Raw genomic sequence first — 15,331 nt, forward strand, 5'->3', positions numbered from 1 at the left:
CCAATATTTTGGCCACCTGATGCGAAGAGTTGACTCATTGGAAAAGACCCTGATGCTGGGAAGGATTGGGGGCAGGAAGAGAAGGGGACAACAGAGGATGAGATGGTTGGATGGCATCACCGACTCGATGGACATGGGTTTGGGTAGACTCCTGGAGTTGGTGATGGACAGGGAGGCCTGGCGTGCTGCGATTCATGGGTCGCAAAGAGTCAGACACTACTGAGTGACTGAACTGAACTGAAGATGAATTAAGAATGCTGAGTATGGGAAGTTTGTAGATACTCTCAAAACTAAGGAAAGCAACTGAGTTGTGTTGAGTTAGAACATATTATTCTTATGACTTTTAATCTGTTATGGAAAATTATATTTATAATATCTATTAGAATAGGATAGTAATAGTTTTCTCCCCAAAATTGGTATTGCATTTTTTGAGTACAGGAAGAAGGTCTTGAGGGAGGAAAGAGCAAGTAGGTGGGATATAATTCTTAGATTGGATTAGATACAACTTTTTACAGGGAAAAATTGTTACATAGTTTAATGTGTCATTTTTTATTTTATTATTGCCTTCTGCTGTATGATTATAAATGTCCACAAAACCATTCAGGAGCTTCCCTTATTTCTCTATGAGCTTCTCTTTAGCCCTTTGACTTTGGTCAATCTCTCTCTTTTTTAGAAATGTATTCATTTGTTTGTCTGTGCCAGGTCTTGGCTGTGGCACACAGATCTTTAGTTGCAGCATGTGAACTCTTAGTTGCGGCAGAGAACTCTAGGTCTCTGTGGGAACTTACATGTGGGATCTAGTTCCCTGATGAGGGATTAAGGATCAGACCCTGGCCCCGGCATTGGGAGCACAGAGTCTTCACCACTGGGCCACCAGGGAAGTCCCAGCCAGTCACTTCCCAGAAGTCTTTCTAGGTGACTTTCTCCTCTTGACCTAAATCTGCCGTATTCTCAGTAAAGTGGCTTTGAGTAGTATTCAGGCAGCTATACTGTGCCACTGGCCATGGTTTTATGAAATTCTTCAGCCTTCGTAATACGTGCATCATGGGCTGTTTTGGACCATCACTGAGAGGCTGCTCTGAGATCTGATGGGACAGTTCCTGGTCTTGAGTGGGGACTAGAATTGTGTGACCAGGCATAGTTTTTTAACTGATGATATTAGTGAATAGTCATAATAGCAGTAAACACAGTTTCCATGTAGAACATCCGGCACAGTGGTGACACCCGGAAAACTGGGACAAGGAAGGTTATGAATGAGCTGTGTGTGCTCTTATCAAATGCTCACCTCTTCACATAGGTTGCTAGGTCCTACCTGCTCAGACGTCTCTATAGCAGTTTTCTGTATCCGATTTTCTCCAGTAGAACCTAGATAGCATATTAAAAAGCAGAGACATTACTTTGCCAACAAAGGTCCATCTAGTCAAGGCTATGGTTTTTCCAGTGGTCATGTATGGATGTGAGAGTTGGACTAGAAAGAAAGCTGAGCGCTGAAGAATTGATGCTTTTTAACTGTGGTGTTGGAGAAGACTCTTGAGAGTCCCTTGGACTGCAAGGAGATCCAACCAGTCCATCCTAAAGGAGATCAGTCCTGAATATTCACTGGAAGGACTGATATTGAAGTTGAAACTCCAATAATTTGGCCATCTGATGGGAAGAACTGACTCATTGGAAAAGACCCCGATGCTGGGAAAGATTGAGGGCTGGAGGAGAAGGGGACGACAGAGGATGAGATGGTTGGATGGCATCACCGACTCAATGGACATGAGTTTGGGTAAACTCCGGGAGTTGGTGATGGACAGGGAGGCCTAGTGTGCTGCAGTCCGTGGGGTCGCAAAGAGTCAGACAGGATTGAGCAACTGAACTGAACTGATACATGATTGTTGTAAACTCTCCTACCTTAAAATTGCTAACATCTGTATACTGTATACATTGTTACTTTTCTTCTGCCTTTCACAGCACAATTTCTAGCTGTAATTATTGTTTCCAGTTTCTCACTTAACATGTTTTCTTGAAACCTGTTCCAATCGTGACTTGCCTCCTCTCTTCTTCTGATGCTTTTCTTGTGAAGGCCACCAGTGGCTTTAATACTGTAACGTCCAGTGGTCCTCATCTTACTTCAGTTCACAGCAGCATTTAACATGATCACTCCCTTATCCTTGAAACCTTTGTCCCCTGCGCTGCCAGAATACCCCTCATTCATCCTTGGTTCTCCTTTTAGGCCACTGGTCACTCCTTTTCTTCCAAATTTATACCATTAATTTTAGCCTTTAAAAAGAATTCCTGAGGCCCAATTACTTCCTTGGGGAATTGACCCAGCCTGATGGCTTTAAATACCATACACATATTCTAATGATGGACAGACTTAAACCAACATTCTCTCTTAATCTTCAGACTCAAGTCTCACACCTAACCACCTAGTTGATGTTGCTCAGTTAGGTATCTGACCAGCACCCGAAACCCAGTAAACACCTGGTTTGCTCTCATTTCTTGGAGAGTCATCCCCACCCTTCTTGTAGTTCAAGGCAGCAGCCTCAGAGTCTGCTTTGACTCCTCTCTTCTGCCCACGCTGTACATGTAACCCCTCAGCACATCCCGTCACCTCTACCTTCTAACTATGTCCAGAACCCCACCTTTCCTTATATCACCACTGCTACCACCTGCTCCAAGCCATCATCACCTCTCCCTGGATTATGGTGACAGGAGCTGGGTCCCTGCTTCCATCCTTGTTCCTCTTTAGTCTGTGCTCATCACCATAGATCCTTTACAGGTGTTTGTCATAGCAGGTCACCCTAACCTCACACTTCCCAGGGGCTCTGAGTTACAATGTCAGTAAAGCCCAAGCCCCCACCATGACCCACGAGGCGCTGGGGAAGCAGCCCACTCACCCTGCATTATCTTTCTGGCATAACTGCCTATGAATCCTCCCTTCTCTCACACAGCACCGGGTGTCAGGGCCTCTTGCCCTCAGATATCTGCAAATGTTCGTCTCTCACCTACTTTGATGTCACACTGGCATGTTAGGTTCTTGGCCCTCCCTATTTTAAATTCCATCTTTGCTGCTTTGTGTTTCTTTCATCACCAGAATATGAGAGGTCCTTGAGGAAGACAGTTCCTTGTCCTGTCACGGTCAGTGTTATGTTTCCATGCATCTGGAACAGAGCAAATGCTCAACAAATAGCCATTGAATAAATATGTAAATAAAAACCCAAAGTCATTTATTCAACATCTATGGTGTTTGAAGTAGCTCATGATATCATTAAGCACTTTAATTGAAGCTTCAGAACCATTGTGTGTGATAGATAATAGACAGCTGTGTATTCAGAAAAATGAGGTTTAATGACCGAGTTGAAGTCCCCAAGTCTGGACGCTGGCATTCCAGCTCAGTAATTGTGACAGCAAGTGGAGCGTTCTCTCCTTGGTTATCTTCAGGGAAGAAGTCCGTTTCCACCTTGGGAGAATTGTCAGATATTGCCATTCGTTCTCTCTCCTTGTTGAGGCCAGAAGCATCTCTCTTCTTTACTGCTGTCTCCTCAACCCCAGCAGAGGGCCTGGAGCATAGCCGGGGCCCAAAGGATATTTGTCTGCACAACTAAATTATGACTTTTGTGCAGCTGATGGTCCCATGGCTACCGTAGTCTTAATGTCTATAGTGTCATGTCTCTCGTTTTGACAGCGAAGTTGGGGCCAGGACAGGGGAAGAAAGTTGAGAATTTAGATGGGAAGCATAATTAGGCATAGTGGGCTTGATTCCCAAAGGCAAGTGGCGAGCTCGGCCTCCTTCTCTGCTATCGTTTCATGAAGTCTTGTTTTCAGCCTTCTGTTAGCTATGTTCTGCTCCCATGGAGGGGGAGGCTGAGAATACTGTAGCGAAAACCCTGCTCAAATCAAATCAACGCTTGCTAAGATCACTGGAGTGTGAGGCTTCCCTCTAAGGATGTATTTTCCTGTGCTGGGCTGGAGGAGGAAGCGGGGAAAGGATTTAAACAACAGCAAAAGGATGCGAGGGAAATAATAGCATCAAGAAACTCACCGTAATCGGATGCCTTCTGTCTCTCCATCAGCTTTCAAGTAACTTCAGCCAATCAAAGTAGAACTTTGATTGCAAATGAGGTTTTGTATTTTATCCCTTTTACCCTGGGAAGACCCTGACTGCACTGGGACGAATATGTATTTATTTACCCTGCTGTCAACTTTTCTTAAAAACATATTTAGTAAGAAAAACAGATACGTATTTAAACAGATAACATTAATCTATCCTCTGTAGCAATCCCAAAGCAATGAATTTTTGTCGTAAGGATTGTCATAACTCTTTTAATGATATATAGATAAATTATTCAGGTGAGTGAGAAGCCAGGCATATTAGATTTTACAATTCTGCCAGTATGTTATGTCACCTTTTTGGACTAGAACATATACAAGCTGATTGCAAATTCAGAAGTGTGGAAAGGAATAAGAAGGTGAGATGATTTGAGAGAGTAGCACTGGAATGTATATATTACCATACGTAAAATATACAGCCCGTGGGAATTTGCTGTGTAACACACAGAGCCCAAAGCCTGTGCTCTGTTACAACCTAGAGGGGTGGGATGGGGTGGGAGGTTTTAGAAGGAGGGGACATATGTATACCTATGGCTGATTCATGTTGATAGGTGGCAGAAACTATCACAATATTGCAAAGTAATTATCCTCCAATTAAAAAAAAAAGTAAAATGAAAAATCAGTAATGTTTCAAGTTTCCCCAGTTTAAAAATATGCCTCTAAGAGCACTGAGGATAGTATCTGGCACATAGTACACTGTATGAAAGTGTTGGTTAAATAAATAGAAATAAATATACTTCCATCCACCTATCCAGAGAAACCTGGAAGGGAAATGGCTCAGAAACTGACAAGGATTAATGGCTTAAAAAGGAGAGTGATTTTCTCTTCTTCCCCCTTCTTTGGCCAGTTTCTGTCCAGTGAACCTGGCTCCACTTATGGATAACTCATTCGTCCATCCTCCACTCCACACCTTGAAGCTCTAAAGTAAACCTCACATGAGAAATTTCAGCACAACTGCACACTTACTGCATAGCCCTTATATTATTATATGTATGTAGCTGTAGTTTTCAAGACAGCTACCCGACCAAAATGTTCCTTGCTGTTTAAGAGAGAAAATGCATCTTTATTTTAAGTGAATTTATCTGAAGTGGCTAATTCCTGGTACTAAGCTTATTGAACAAAGCATCCCTCTTGTACGTCTTTATAGAGAACTAAGCCACTAGTTTCTTGTCTGTTTTCTACTCTCATTGTTCTCCTGTCTAGCAGCACTATACTTCATAGATAGAAGTATGATGTTTGTGATGGTTACATTTATATGTCAGCTTGACTGGTGTGGTGCCTGGTCAAACATTATTCTGGGTGTTTCTGTGAGGGTGTTTTGGATAAGATGATCATTTGAATTTATAGGTAAATCTAGAGACTAAGTTGCCCTCTCCAAAATGAGTGGGCCTCATCCAATCAGTTGAAGGCCTAAATAGAGCAAAAAGCTGTATGTTCCTCTTGAATAAGAGAGATTTCTTCCAACCTTCCCTGTTTTTAGACTCTGACAGAAACATATGCACTTCCTGGGGCTTGAGTCTGTCCACCTTTGGACTCGAATGACGCCGTGGCTCTCTTGCTTCTCCGGCTTGCTGACTCACCCTGTAGATCTTGGGAATTGCCAGCTTCCATCATCACTTGAGCCAGTTCCTTAGGATAAATCTCTTTCTGTGTATATACACACACACACACCCTGTTGGTTCCCTTTCTCTGGAGAACCCTGACTAATACAGGGTTCAAACATGAGCTGCTCAAGCATGTATAATCAGTGAATTCACCCCCACTGGATCCTTATCCTCTGTCGTCATTCCTTCAGCTGCATTAAGTACCTGTTTCTGAGTACCCGTCTCCAGTGCCAGGAACAAAGATGACAAAGAAGCCAGGCACATGCTTATTCAAAGATTATTATTGAATGTCAACAGTACATACGTTTCTAGAAACTAATTGGAGCCATACAAACACTGACTGCAGGTAGAAAAGATGTTTCTGGAGGGGAACTGAGCCATGTCTTGTGACTTGCTGAGGTGAACACACTATTTTGCTTGTATTTGGTGTGAAATATTGGGCTTCCCAGGTGGTTCAGTGGTGAAGAATCTGCCTGCCCGTGCAGAAGATGCAGGCAATGTGGATTCATTTCCTGCGTCAGGAAGCTCCCCTGGAGGAGGAAATGGCAACCCACTGCAGTGTTCTTGCCTGGAAAATCTCATGGACAGAGGAGCCTGGCCGGCTACAGTCCATGCGGTCGCAAAAAGTCACTGAGCATACACATGGTAAAATATTAGCTACCACAACTACTACATTTTCCACCATCCTGTGACATCATAGACACTACGTAGGTTTGAATCTCTCCTCTTTCCATGCTCTAGTTGTGTTAATGTGGGCAAATTAATTTCTGGATATTTTGTCAAATGTCAAATAGAAATGAAAACACCACCTATATCATAGCATTTTTAAAGATTACATGGGACAATATTTATAGGAAGTTTAGAACAGTGCTTGCAACCTGCCATAGTTTATCAAGTCAGAAACGCTGTCAGTTGTGAAATACACTGCTATTTTGTGTATTTCAAAGAAGGGAAAGCAATGCCAATTATAATGGTAAGATGCTATCAGTTGTGACATCTCCTGACATGTTAAAAGATGAAAAAAAATGTTTCTTAAAATGAATAAAGTACCAGAGTTGGTGCTATATAAATGAATAAAACCTATATCAGCGTAGGCAAGCTGATTATTCAGAGACAAGACTGAATAGAAAAAAATCCATTTGCATTTGTGGATGGTTATCTAAATAGCAACAAAACTTTCGGCAAGCTATAATATTAATGAATGTTCACATCACTTCTTGGCTAGTCTAGGAAGTTATTAAAGCATATTTCTTTTATTTTGTTAATGAGGTTTAGAGCTGCTTTCATTATAGACTATGGCCATTTAAAATCTAATTAAGGCATGATGGCTGTTATAGACATCCCCCACCGAATTCCTATGTTGAAGCCCTGACTCCCAGATGTGACTGTATTTGGAGACAGGGTTTGTGAGGAGGCGATAAAAGTTAAATGAAGTCATAGGGTGGACCCTAATTGAATAGGGCTGGTGTCCTTAGAGAAAAGAGGAAGCGATGCTAGAGCATTATCTCTGCCATGTGCGGACACAGTATAAAGGAGGGGGACTTACCTGCGGTCCATTGGTCATGACACTAACCTTCCAATTCAGGGGGCGCAGGTTCGGTCCCTGGTCAGGTGAACTAAGAGCCTACCCACATGCTGTGCAGCCATAAAACTAAAGTAAATAAAGAAAAAAAATTTTAAACAGGCTGTCTAAAGCCAGGGAAAGAACTCTCACCAGGAACTGAATTGGCCAGCACCTTGTTCTCGGGTTTCTAGCTTTCAGAACTCTGAGACACAAATGTCTGTTTCTGAGGCCACCCAGTCTGTGTTAGTGTGTCGTGGCAGCTGACGGGGAGGGTGGTCACTGAGAGAGGACTGGCCACCCCTCTGCCCCCTGGCCCCCAGGTGTTACCTGTCTGGGATTGTTTGACCCGAAGGTGCTTATGAGCAATTGGAAACTAGAGAAGACTCTCCCCATGGACTCTTCCCCGTCCTCACTTCTCTGCTCACGTGGTGCTGAAGTCCCATGCTACTTTACCGACACTGTGATTACTCTTTATTTTTTATTTATGTACTTTTTTACAATCATACACAACTACCTATGGGAAATAAACATTCTTCTTGTGAACATTTAATTAGGTTTATGGTTTTAATTATGTCTTCCATATTTATGTGTTCTCGTGTTGTGGACTGAAACTCGCTCTCGTGGTGGTGGTTTGACTCTCTGGGTACTGGTCCCACTTTTATGTATTTTACAAATGAAACTTTGCCTTAGTGTTTGTTCTCACCATTATTTGGACTTAGTTTTTCACCGTTTAAGATGGTATGACAGGGAAGGGCCAGAAAATCATTCAGCATGATACAGAGATTATTTTGTAGAAGGCCTATGGACTGTCTTTATGGACTGAAAATCTGAAATACAGAATTTTTAAAATGAGCTTTGTTATTCGAAGCACATACACCAAACAACAGAGACTGTGCAAAACATTAACCCGTGGGACTCCTTGGGGAAACCTGTTTTAATGAGTAGATGAGATTTCTTGTAATTCACAGAACAATTTATATGTAAATGGAATCTGTGAAAACCATGAGGTGGGTGCTCTGAGGGTGCTCAAAAAACTTGCCTTTCATTAATAATTTCTGAACACTGCCTCTGCAATCTTGTTTATATTGTTTTTTTTTAATCAGAGCAAAGCTAAGTCTTTCCATCCTAGTTATAACCAGAGTTAGTGTATTAGTTATCTATTGCTGTGTAACAAATTAGTCCTGATCTCAGATGCTTGAAACAATGTACAGTTGACCTTTGAACAACACAGGCTTGAACTGTGCAGGTCCACTATACTCTGATTTTCTTTAATAAATATGCACTATAGTGCCACATGACCTGTGGTTGGTTGAATTCATGGATGTGTAACTATTGGTAAGGAGCGCCAACCATAAGTTATACTCAGATTTTTGATTGTGTGTGGGAATTGGTGCTTCTAACTCCTACATTGTTCACAGGTCAGCTGTGTATTATTTTACTCACTCCTGTGACTGGTGGCAACAGCCTTTAACTCCTGGCCACAAGACCCTCTCCACAGAGCTGCTTGCAGCACGGTTTCCTCAAACCACTGCTTCTGGTGTTTGCTGTTGGTGTTGGCACATAGACCAGTGCTGCTGGAGCATCAGAGGAAATATACCTAGAAGCTCACTTACAGGGTTTAGTGACAAGAGACTTCAGTTTCTTTATAAGGGCCCTTTTTATAAGGGCTGCTTATGCCATGGTTTCCCTAGAGTGAGTGACCCAAAGGGCACAGAAAGAGTGGGCACTTAGTTTTGGAAGTGCCGTATTACTACAGCAGGCTATTGGTCATTCACACCCACCCTGGTACCATGTGGGGAGGGACTGCACAAACGTGTGGACTGTAGGGGCAGGGCTGACTGGGGATCACCGCAGATGGTGGTTGCCACAGCTGACGTGACCTTGAACAGAATGACAGAGTCACCGAGTAGAATCCTTCCCTCAGGGTCACTCATGAGAATAGGTTCAACTACTATTAACCTGGGCTTCCCGCGTGGCTCAGATGGTAAAGCATCTGCCTGCAATGCAGGAGACCTAGGTTCGATCCCTGGATTGGGAAGATCCCCTGGAGGAGGGCCTGGCAACCCACTCCAGTATTCTTGGCCTGGGGGAAATCCCATGGACAGAGGAGCCTGGCGGGGTACAGTCCATGGGGTCGCAAAGAGTCAGACAGGACTGGGTGACTAAGCACGCACACATTATTAACCTAAGTTCTCTCTTTGCTCTGCCATCTCCTGATACTCTTCCAGTAAATCCTCTTTGAATTAAGTGAGCTCAGATCAGTTTCCATTGTTATAACAGAAGAGTTCTAACTGATAAAATGGACTCCAAAGTAAATTAAACTCAAACTACTTTTTGTTTGTTACAGGGCTGTTGAAGTCAGGGATCTCATTGTTGGTGTCAGGAGATACAAATAGAGAATTGTGGACAGAGGAGTGAGAACCTGTGGTGCTAGATTGGAATTGGAGATATTGGTGTGAACTTATGCTGTACACACACATGCACACACACACTGTTAGATCTATCTGTCCTTTCAGCCCCAAATCACTCCCTGGTAGCAATGAATAAACCTTTGCGCCAAGATCTTGGTTTCTAAATCTGATGCCCCACTAAAAACAATCAGGTCTCCTTTGAGAAAAATGATGACGGCAGGGAAAATAAAGGGTGAGCCTGGCACATCTTTGAGTCTCCATTTGAGCCAGAAAGTTAGTAAGAACTCAAAGAGTAATGGGGATATATCAAAATGACAGAGCTGCCAGTGTGAAGGGTCTCCTCCTGTTTAGATCTGAGATAATTTGAACATTAATATAGAATCAGTTATGCAGCCGTCATGTTAATAACTGGTTCAGATGGAAATCATTGATGGATACTAAAAATAGTGGGTGAACATTTGGTGAAGAATGGGGTGTTGCCATTGTTTCAAAATATCTCCCCTTAAAATGCTTATTAATTACAAAGGGCAAAATAATACCTTTAGAGATGGAGAAACATGGTAGACATCACCTTAAGCATGTAATTAACAGTTACAGCAGCAGCAGTGGAGTAAATGGACATTAAGTGCCTCCTGATAGGATGCACTGAGAAGAACATAGTGTCACTTCTAGGGTAATCTGCCACAGTGCATTGCCCGACTCTCATCAGGAGGAAACATCAGGCAAATCCAAAGAGAGGAACATTCTACAAAATAACTAATGTGTATTCTTTAAAAATGTCAAAGTTGTGAAAGATAAAGTCTGAGGACTAGTTCTGACAAAAGAAGACTAAAGAAAAGTGAACTGAATATAATGCAGGATCCTGCATTAGATCTTGAGGGGGAAGGAAGATTGCTCTGAAGGACATCTTTGGGAAATTACTTTGGCCACCTGATGCGAAGAGCTGACTCATTTGAAAAGACCCTGATGCTGGGAATGATTGAAGGCGGGAGGAGAAGGGGATGACAGAGGATGAGATGGTTGGATGGCATCACCGACTCAATGGACATGAGTTTAAGTAAACTCCGGGGAGTTGGCGATGGGCAGGGAGGCCTGGTGTGCTGCAGTCCATGGGGTCGCAAAGAGTCGGACATGACTGAGCGACTGAACTGAACTGAGGATTGTCAATTATATAATAGCTTTATGTTAATGTTCAGTGTCCTGAATTTGTTAATTGTATCAGAGAATTAATTATTCTTGGGAAATACACAGTATTTAGGGGTGAAGGAATGTCATGTCTTCAACTTACTCTTAAATGGCTCAGAAAAAACATATGAAAGAAAGTGAATGATGAAGCAAATGGGGTCATATGTTAATGACTAGGGTATCTTGGTGAAAGGTCTTATATCAGTTTGCTGTGGCTCCTGTGACAAATTACCATCAATTTAGTGGCTTGTTTCTGTGGGAAGACTGGCACAGTTTGGCTGGTTTCTCTGGGTTAAATTCAAGGTATCAACAGGACAGCATTCCTTTATGGGGTCCTTAAGGAAGAATCTGTTTCCAAGCACATCCATGTTTATGGCAGAATTCAGTTCCTTGTAGTTGTAGGACTGAAGTCTCCATTTCCTTGACTCTTGGCTCCTCTGTCTTCAAGCCAGCACTGGTGCTTTTGAGCCCTCCTCATGTTTTCAACCTGACTTCCCCTTCTGATTCTCTCTCTCTGGTTTGAAGGGCTCGCATGATGACATTAGCTCCACATAGGTAATCGAGGATGATCTCCCTCTCTGAAACTCAACCAATTAATAATCTTAATTACAGCTGCAAAATCTCTCTGCCATGTAAATAACATAACACAGCCATGGGTATGATACCAGGGGACTTAAGGTCCCAGAAGCCAAATTTCTGTCTACTTCAAGTTCATAGAAGTTCACGCCACTATTCTGGTTACCTTTATCTAAGTTTATGATTACATCAAAACAGAAAAGTTACACAGATTCATAAATACAGTACATGGAATTGGAAAACTGTAGTGGTGGCATCGTTGGTCCTCTTGGCAGTTCCATTTCTTCCTAACAGTACTGGGTCTGTTTTGTTCCCCTGTTATCCACCAGGCCACCACCTAATCAAGCAGGGGACCTGTGAGGTGGTTGCAGTGCACAGGTGCTGTAACAAGAACCGCATAGAGGAGCGATCCCAGACGGTCAAATGTTCTTGCTTCCCAGGACAAGTTGCTGGCACGACTCGGGCTCAGCCCTCTTGTGTTGAAGGTAAGACCTTTACAGTCAGTTTCCCTAATGTTGCAGAAGGACCTAACACTATAAGAACCTTCTGGCTTTATTGTCTTTGCAACTCCAAAGAAAAGTAGGCTGCACCTAGGTCAGCTACGTCAGTGTCATTTTAAAAATGAACATAAAGGGACTTCCCTGGTGGTACAGTGGTTAAGAATCTGCCTGCCAGTGCGGGGGTCACAGATTTGATTCCTGGCCTGGGAGGATTCCCTAGGACCCCCCAACTAGGCCCATATGCCACCAACTACTGAGCGTGCGTCTAGAGCGCGTGCTCCACGGCAGGCAGCCCGTGTGCACTGCAACTAGAGAAAGCCTGCAGGTAGCAATGAAGACCCAGTGCAGCAAAAAATAAAATTAAATAAAAATGAGCATAAATACAACCCCACACATTTCTTGATGAGTAAGGCATTAATGATGGCTCTCAAAAGGTACCAACGAGAGGTTCTCTTACTGGACAATTAGGAAGATACGGTTTGATTTCTTCTTGCCCGGATGTCTCTTGAAATATCATCCAATGGAGCAGTCACCTCCCCTGCTCTCCCTGCTCTCAAACGCTGCTCAAACAATTTAGCAATCTGGTTTTCTCACCTCCTCTTTAATGTTACAAATACTCTCTTTTTTTTTCTAGTTTACTATTTGTGAGACATCTTTGGAGCAGGTTCCCTGAGAATAGTCTGGCATCATGTATCATTTATTTGTTGTTTCCACATGCCCTAGCTGAGTACTGTGCCAGTAGTTTAGAAAAATGAAAGAGGGTTGATGGTTGTAGATGGAGGCCTGGGACTGATTCCTTTTGATGCCCCTGGCTCCTTCCAGCAGACACCTTGTTAGACACAAGTGTCAGTCCCCGGGGAACACACACATGAGGTAAGTCTTGTAGCTGTTTCTCTACAGCGGTGTGGAACCTCTGTGAAAATGAACACTTCCTGTCTTACCGGATGCATCTCTAAAGGTAAGTGGTTAAAACACACACACGTATTCTTATCTCTGGAATTATACAGTTGACAATAATAGCTGACTTACACGTGCCAACTCCCCTACCAAAGGCAGACACAGATTTATAGGTTGTACAGCGTACTTGTATGGTATACATGCCCATGGTCTGTATCAGCACGATCTTAGCCACCTTTCAAGCTGGAAGGTGAACATGGAACGTTTCCCGACTCCAATTCCTCACCATAAACCCTGGAGGTCAGGTGAGTCACCAAATGCAGATTTCATCAGATTTTCTCAAGGTAAAAAAGTACATATACCATCTATTAGCTAACAGTCCTGAAGTCTTCTTCAGTTGCACCCCATAATCACAGATACTAATATTTATGCAGTGAAATATATGAATATTCATGCAGGATGGGATAAGGCAAGATGAGGAGCCTCATGTTAATTCAAGTCAGGTATTGCTACCATCCTAAAGAAATTCTTGCCATTTTCAGAGCTTTTTGGATTTGGGGATTAAAGATAAAGGATTGTAGACCTATGTAAAAAAAAAAAGAATGAAGACCTTTAACGTTTAAAAAAAATTGCTAATTTTGGCTCTCCGCCTGAAACAGTTTGTTGTTGTCATCCTTCGGTCGCTCAGTCGTGTCCGACTCTTTGTGACCCCATGGACTGCAGCATGCCAGGCTTCCCTGTCCTTCACCATCTCCCGGAGCTTGCTCAAACTCATGGCCATCGAGTCGGTGATGCCATCCAACCATCTCATTCTCTTTCATCCCTTTCTCCTGACTTCAGTCGTTCCCAGCATCAGGGTCTCTTCTAATGAGTCAGCCCTTCGCATCAGGTGGCCAAAGTATTGGAGCTTTAGCTTTAGCATCAGTCCTTCCAATGAATATTCAGGACTGATTTCCTTGAGGATTGACTGGTTTGATCTCCAGTCCAAGAAACTCTCAAGAGTCTTCTCCAACACCATAGTTGAAAAGCATCAATTCTTCGGTGCCCAGCCTTCTTTATGGTTCAACTTTCACCTCCATATGTGACTACTGGAAAAACCATAGCTTTGACTATATGGACCTTTGTCAGCAAAGTAATGTCTCTGCTTTTTAATACACTGTTTAGGTTGGTTAGAGCTTTTCTTCCAAGGAGCAAGCATATTTTAATTTCATGGCTGTAGTTGCCATCTGCAGTGATTTTGGAGCCCAAGAAAATAAAGTCTGTCACTGTTTCCATTGTTTCCTCACCTATTTGCCATGAAGTGATGGGACTGGATGCCACGATCTTCATTTTTTGAATGTTGAGTTTTAAGCCAGCTTTTTCAATCTTCTCTTTTACCTTCAAGAGGCTCCTTTGTTCTTCATTTTCTGCCACTGGGGTGGTGTCATCTGCATATCTGTGGTTATTGATATTTCTCCCGGCAATCTTGATTCCAGCTGTGCTTCATCCAGTCTGGCATTTCACATGACATATTCTCCATGTAAGTTAAATAAGCAGGGTGACAATATACAGCCTTGACATACTCCTTTCCTGATTTAGAACCAGTTCGTTGTTCCATGTCCAGTTCTGACTGTTGCTTCTTGACCTGCATACAGGCTTCTCAGGAGGCAGGTCAGGTGGTCTGGTGTTCCCATCACTTTAACAATTTTCCACAGTTTGTTGTGATCCACACAGTCAAAGGCTTTAGCGTAGCCCATGAAGCAGAAATAGATGTTTTTCTGGAATTCTCTTGGTTTTTCTATGATCCAATGGATGTTGGCAATTTGATCTCTGGTTCCTCTGCCTTTTCTAAATCCAGCTTGAACATCTGAAAGTTCTTGTTTCATGTGCTGTTGGAGCCTTGCTTGGAGAATTTTGAGCATTACTTTGCTAGTGTGTGAGATGAGTCCAACTGTGTGGTAGTTTGAACATTCTCTGGCATGGACTTTCTTTGGGATTGGAATGAAAACTGACCTTTTCCAGTCCTGTGGCCACTGCTGAGTTTTCCAAATTTGCTGGCATATTGAGTCCAGCAGTTTTGCTCACCACCTCCTGTACAATGTTACAAACAGTTTAATATATGTATTTTCTCCATTATTGAGCCCAAATCATACTCTGTCTCCTTGTTCTCTCTGATATCAGCTCGCTTTTCTGTATTTTGCTGTCACCTCCACAGTCTAAGGGCATTGTTGTCTTTTGCGGAGCTTACTGTCTTAGTGTTCCAACAGTCACTCTGTAGCCAGAATGATCTTTCCACAGAAATAGAACTCATCACGTCACTCTCATATTTATTAATAAATCCTTACTTCAGTGACTTTCTACCATCTTTAAAATGAAATTTAAAGTCCTTACCCTGGTGGTGTGGCTGATGGAACCCTGTGTAATCTGGTTTTGTCTTTTTTTTTTTCTTTCAACTACTGTGTCCCAGCCACACTGGAGTCTTCTCTGTTCCCTTTCATCTCTGCACTTCACCCGTCT

General features: G+C 42.7%; 1 protein-coding gene across 6 annotated transcripts in view; it reads left to right on the forward strand.

The window, feature by feature from the left end:
• The window catches only part of TAFA4 (TAFA chemokine like family member 4), a 209,737-nt gene that overhangs the window by 168,493 nt on the left and 25,913 nt on the right, over window positions 1–15,331 (forward strand). For all 6 annotated transcript variants that reach the window (XM_081528458.1, XM_081528453.1, XM_081528459.1 and 3 more), the window contains one exon: window positions 11,768–11,923. In XM_081528458.1, the coding sequence (XP_081384584.1) occupies window positions 11,768–11,923 (156 nt within the window). The remainder of the gene's footprint in view (window positions 1–11,767; window positions 11,924–15,331) is intronic.

This window comes from Giraffa tippelskirchi, chromosome 9 (genome assembly GCF_054371585.1).
Source record: "Giraffa tippelskirchi isolate mGirTip1 chromosome 9, T2T-mGirTip1v1.2.pri, whole genome shotgun sequence".
Taxonomy (NCBI): domain Eukaryota; kingdom Metazoa; phylum Chordata; class Mammalia; order Artiodactyla; family Giraffidae; genus Giraffa; species Giraffa tippelskirchi.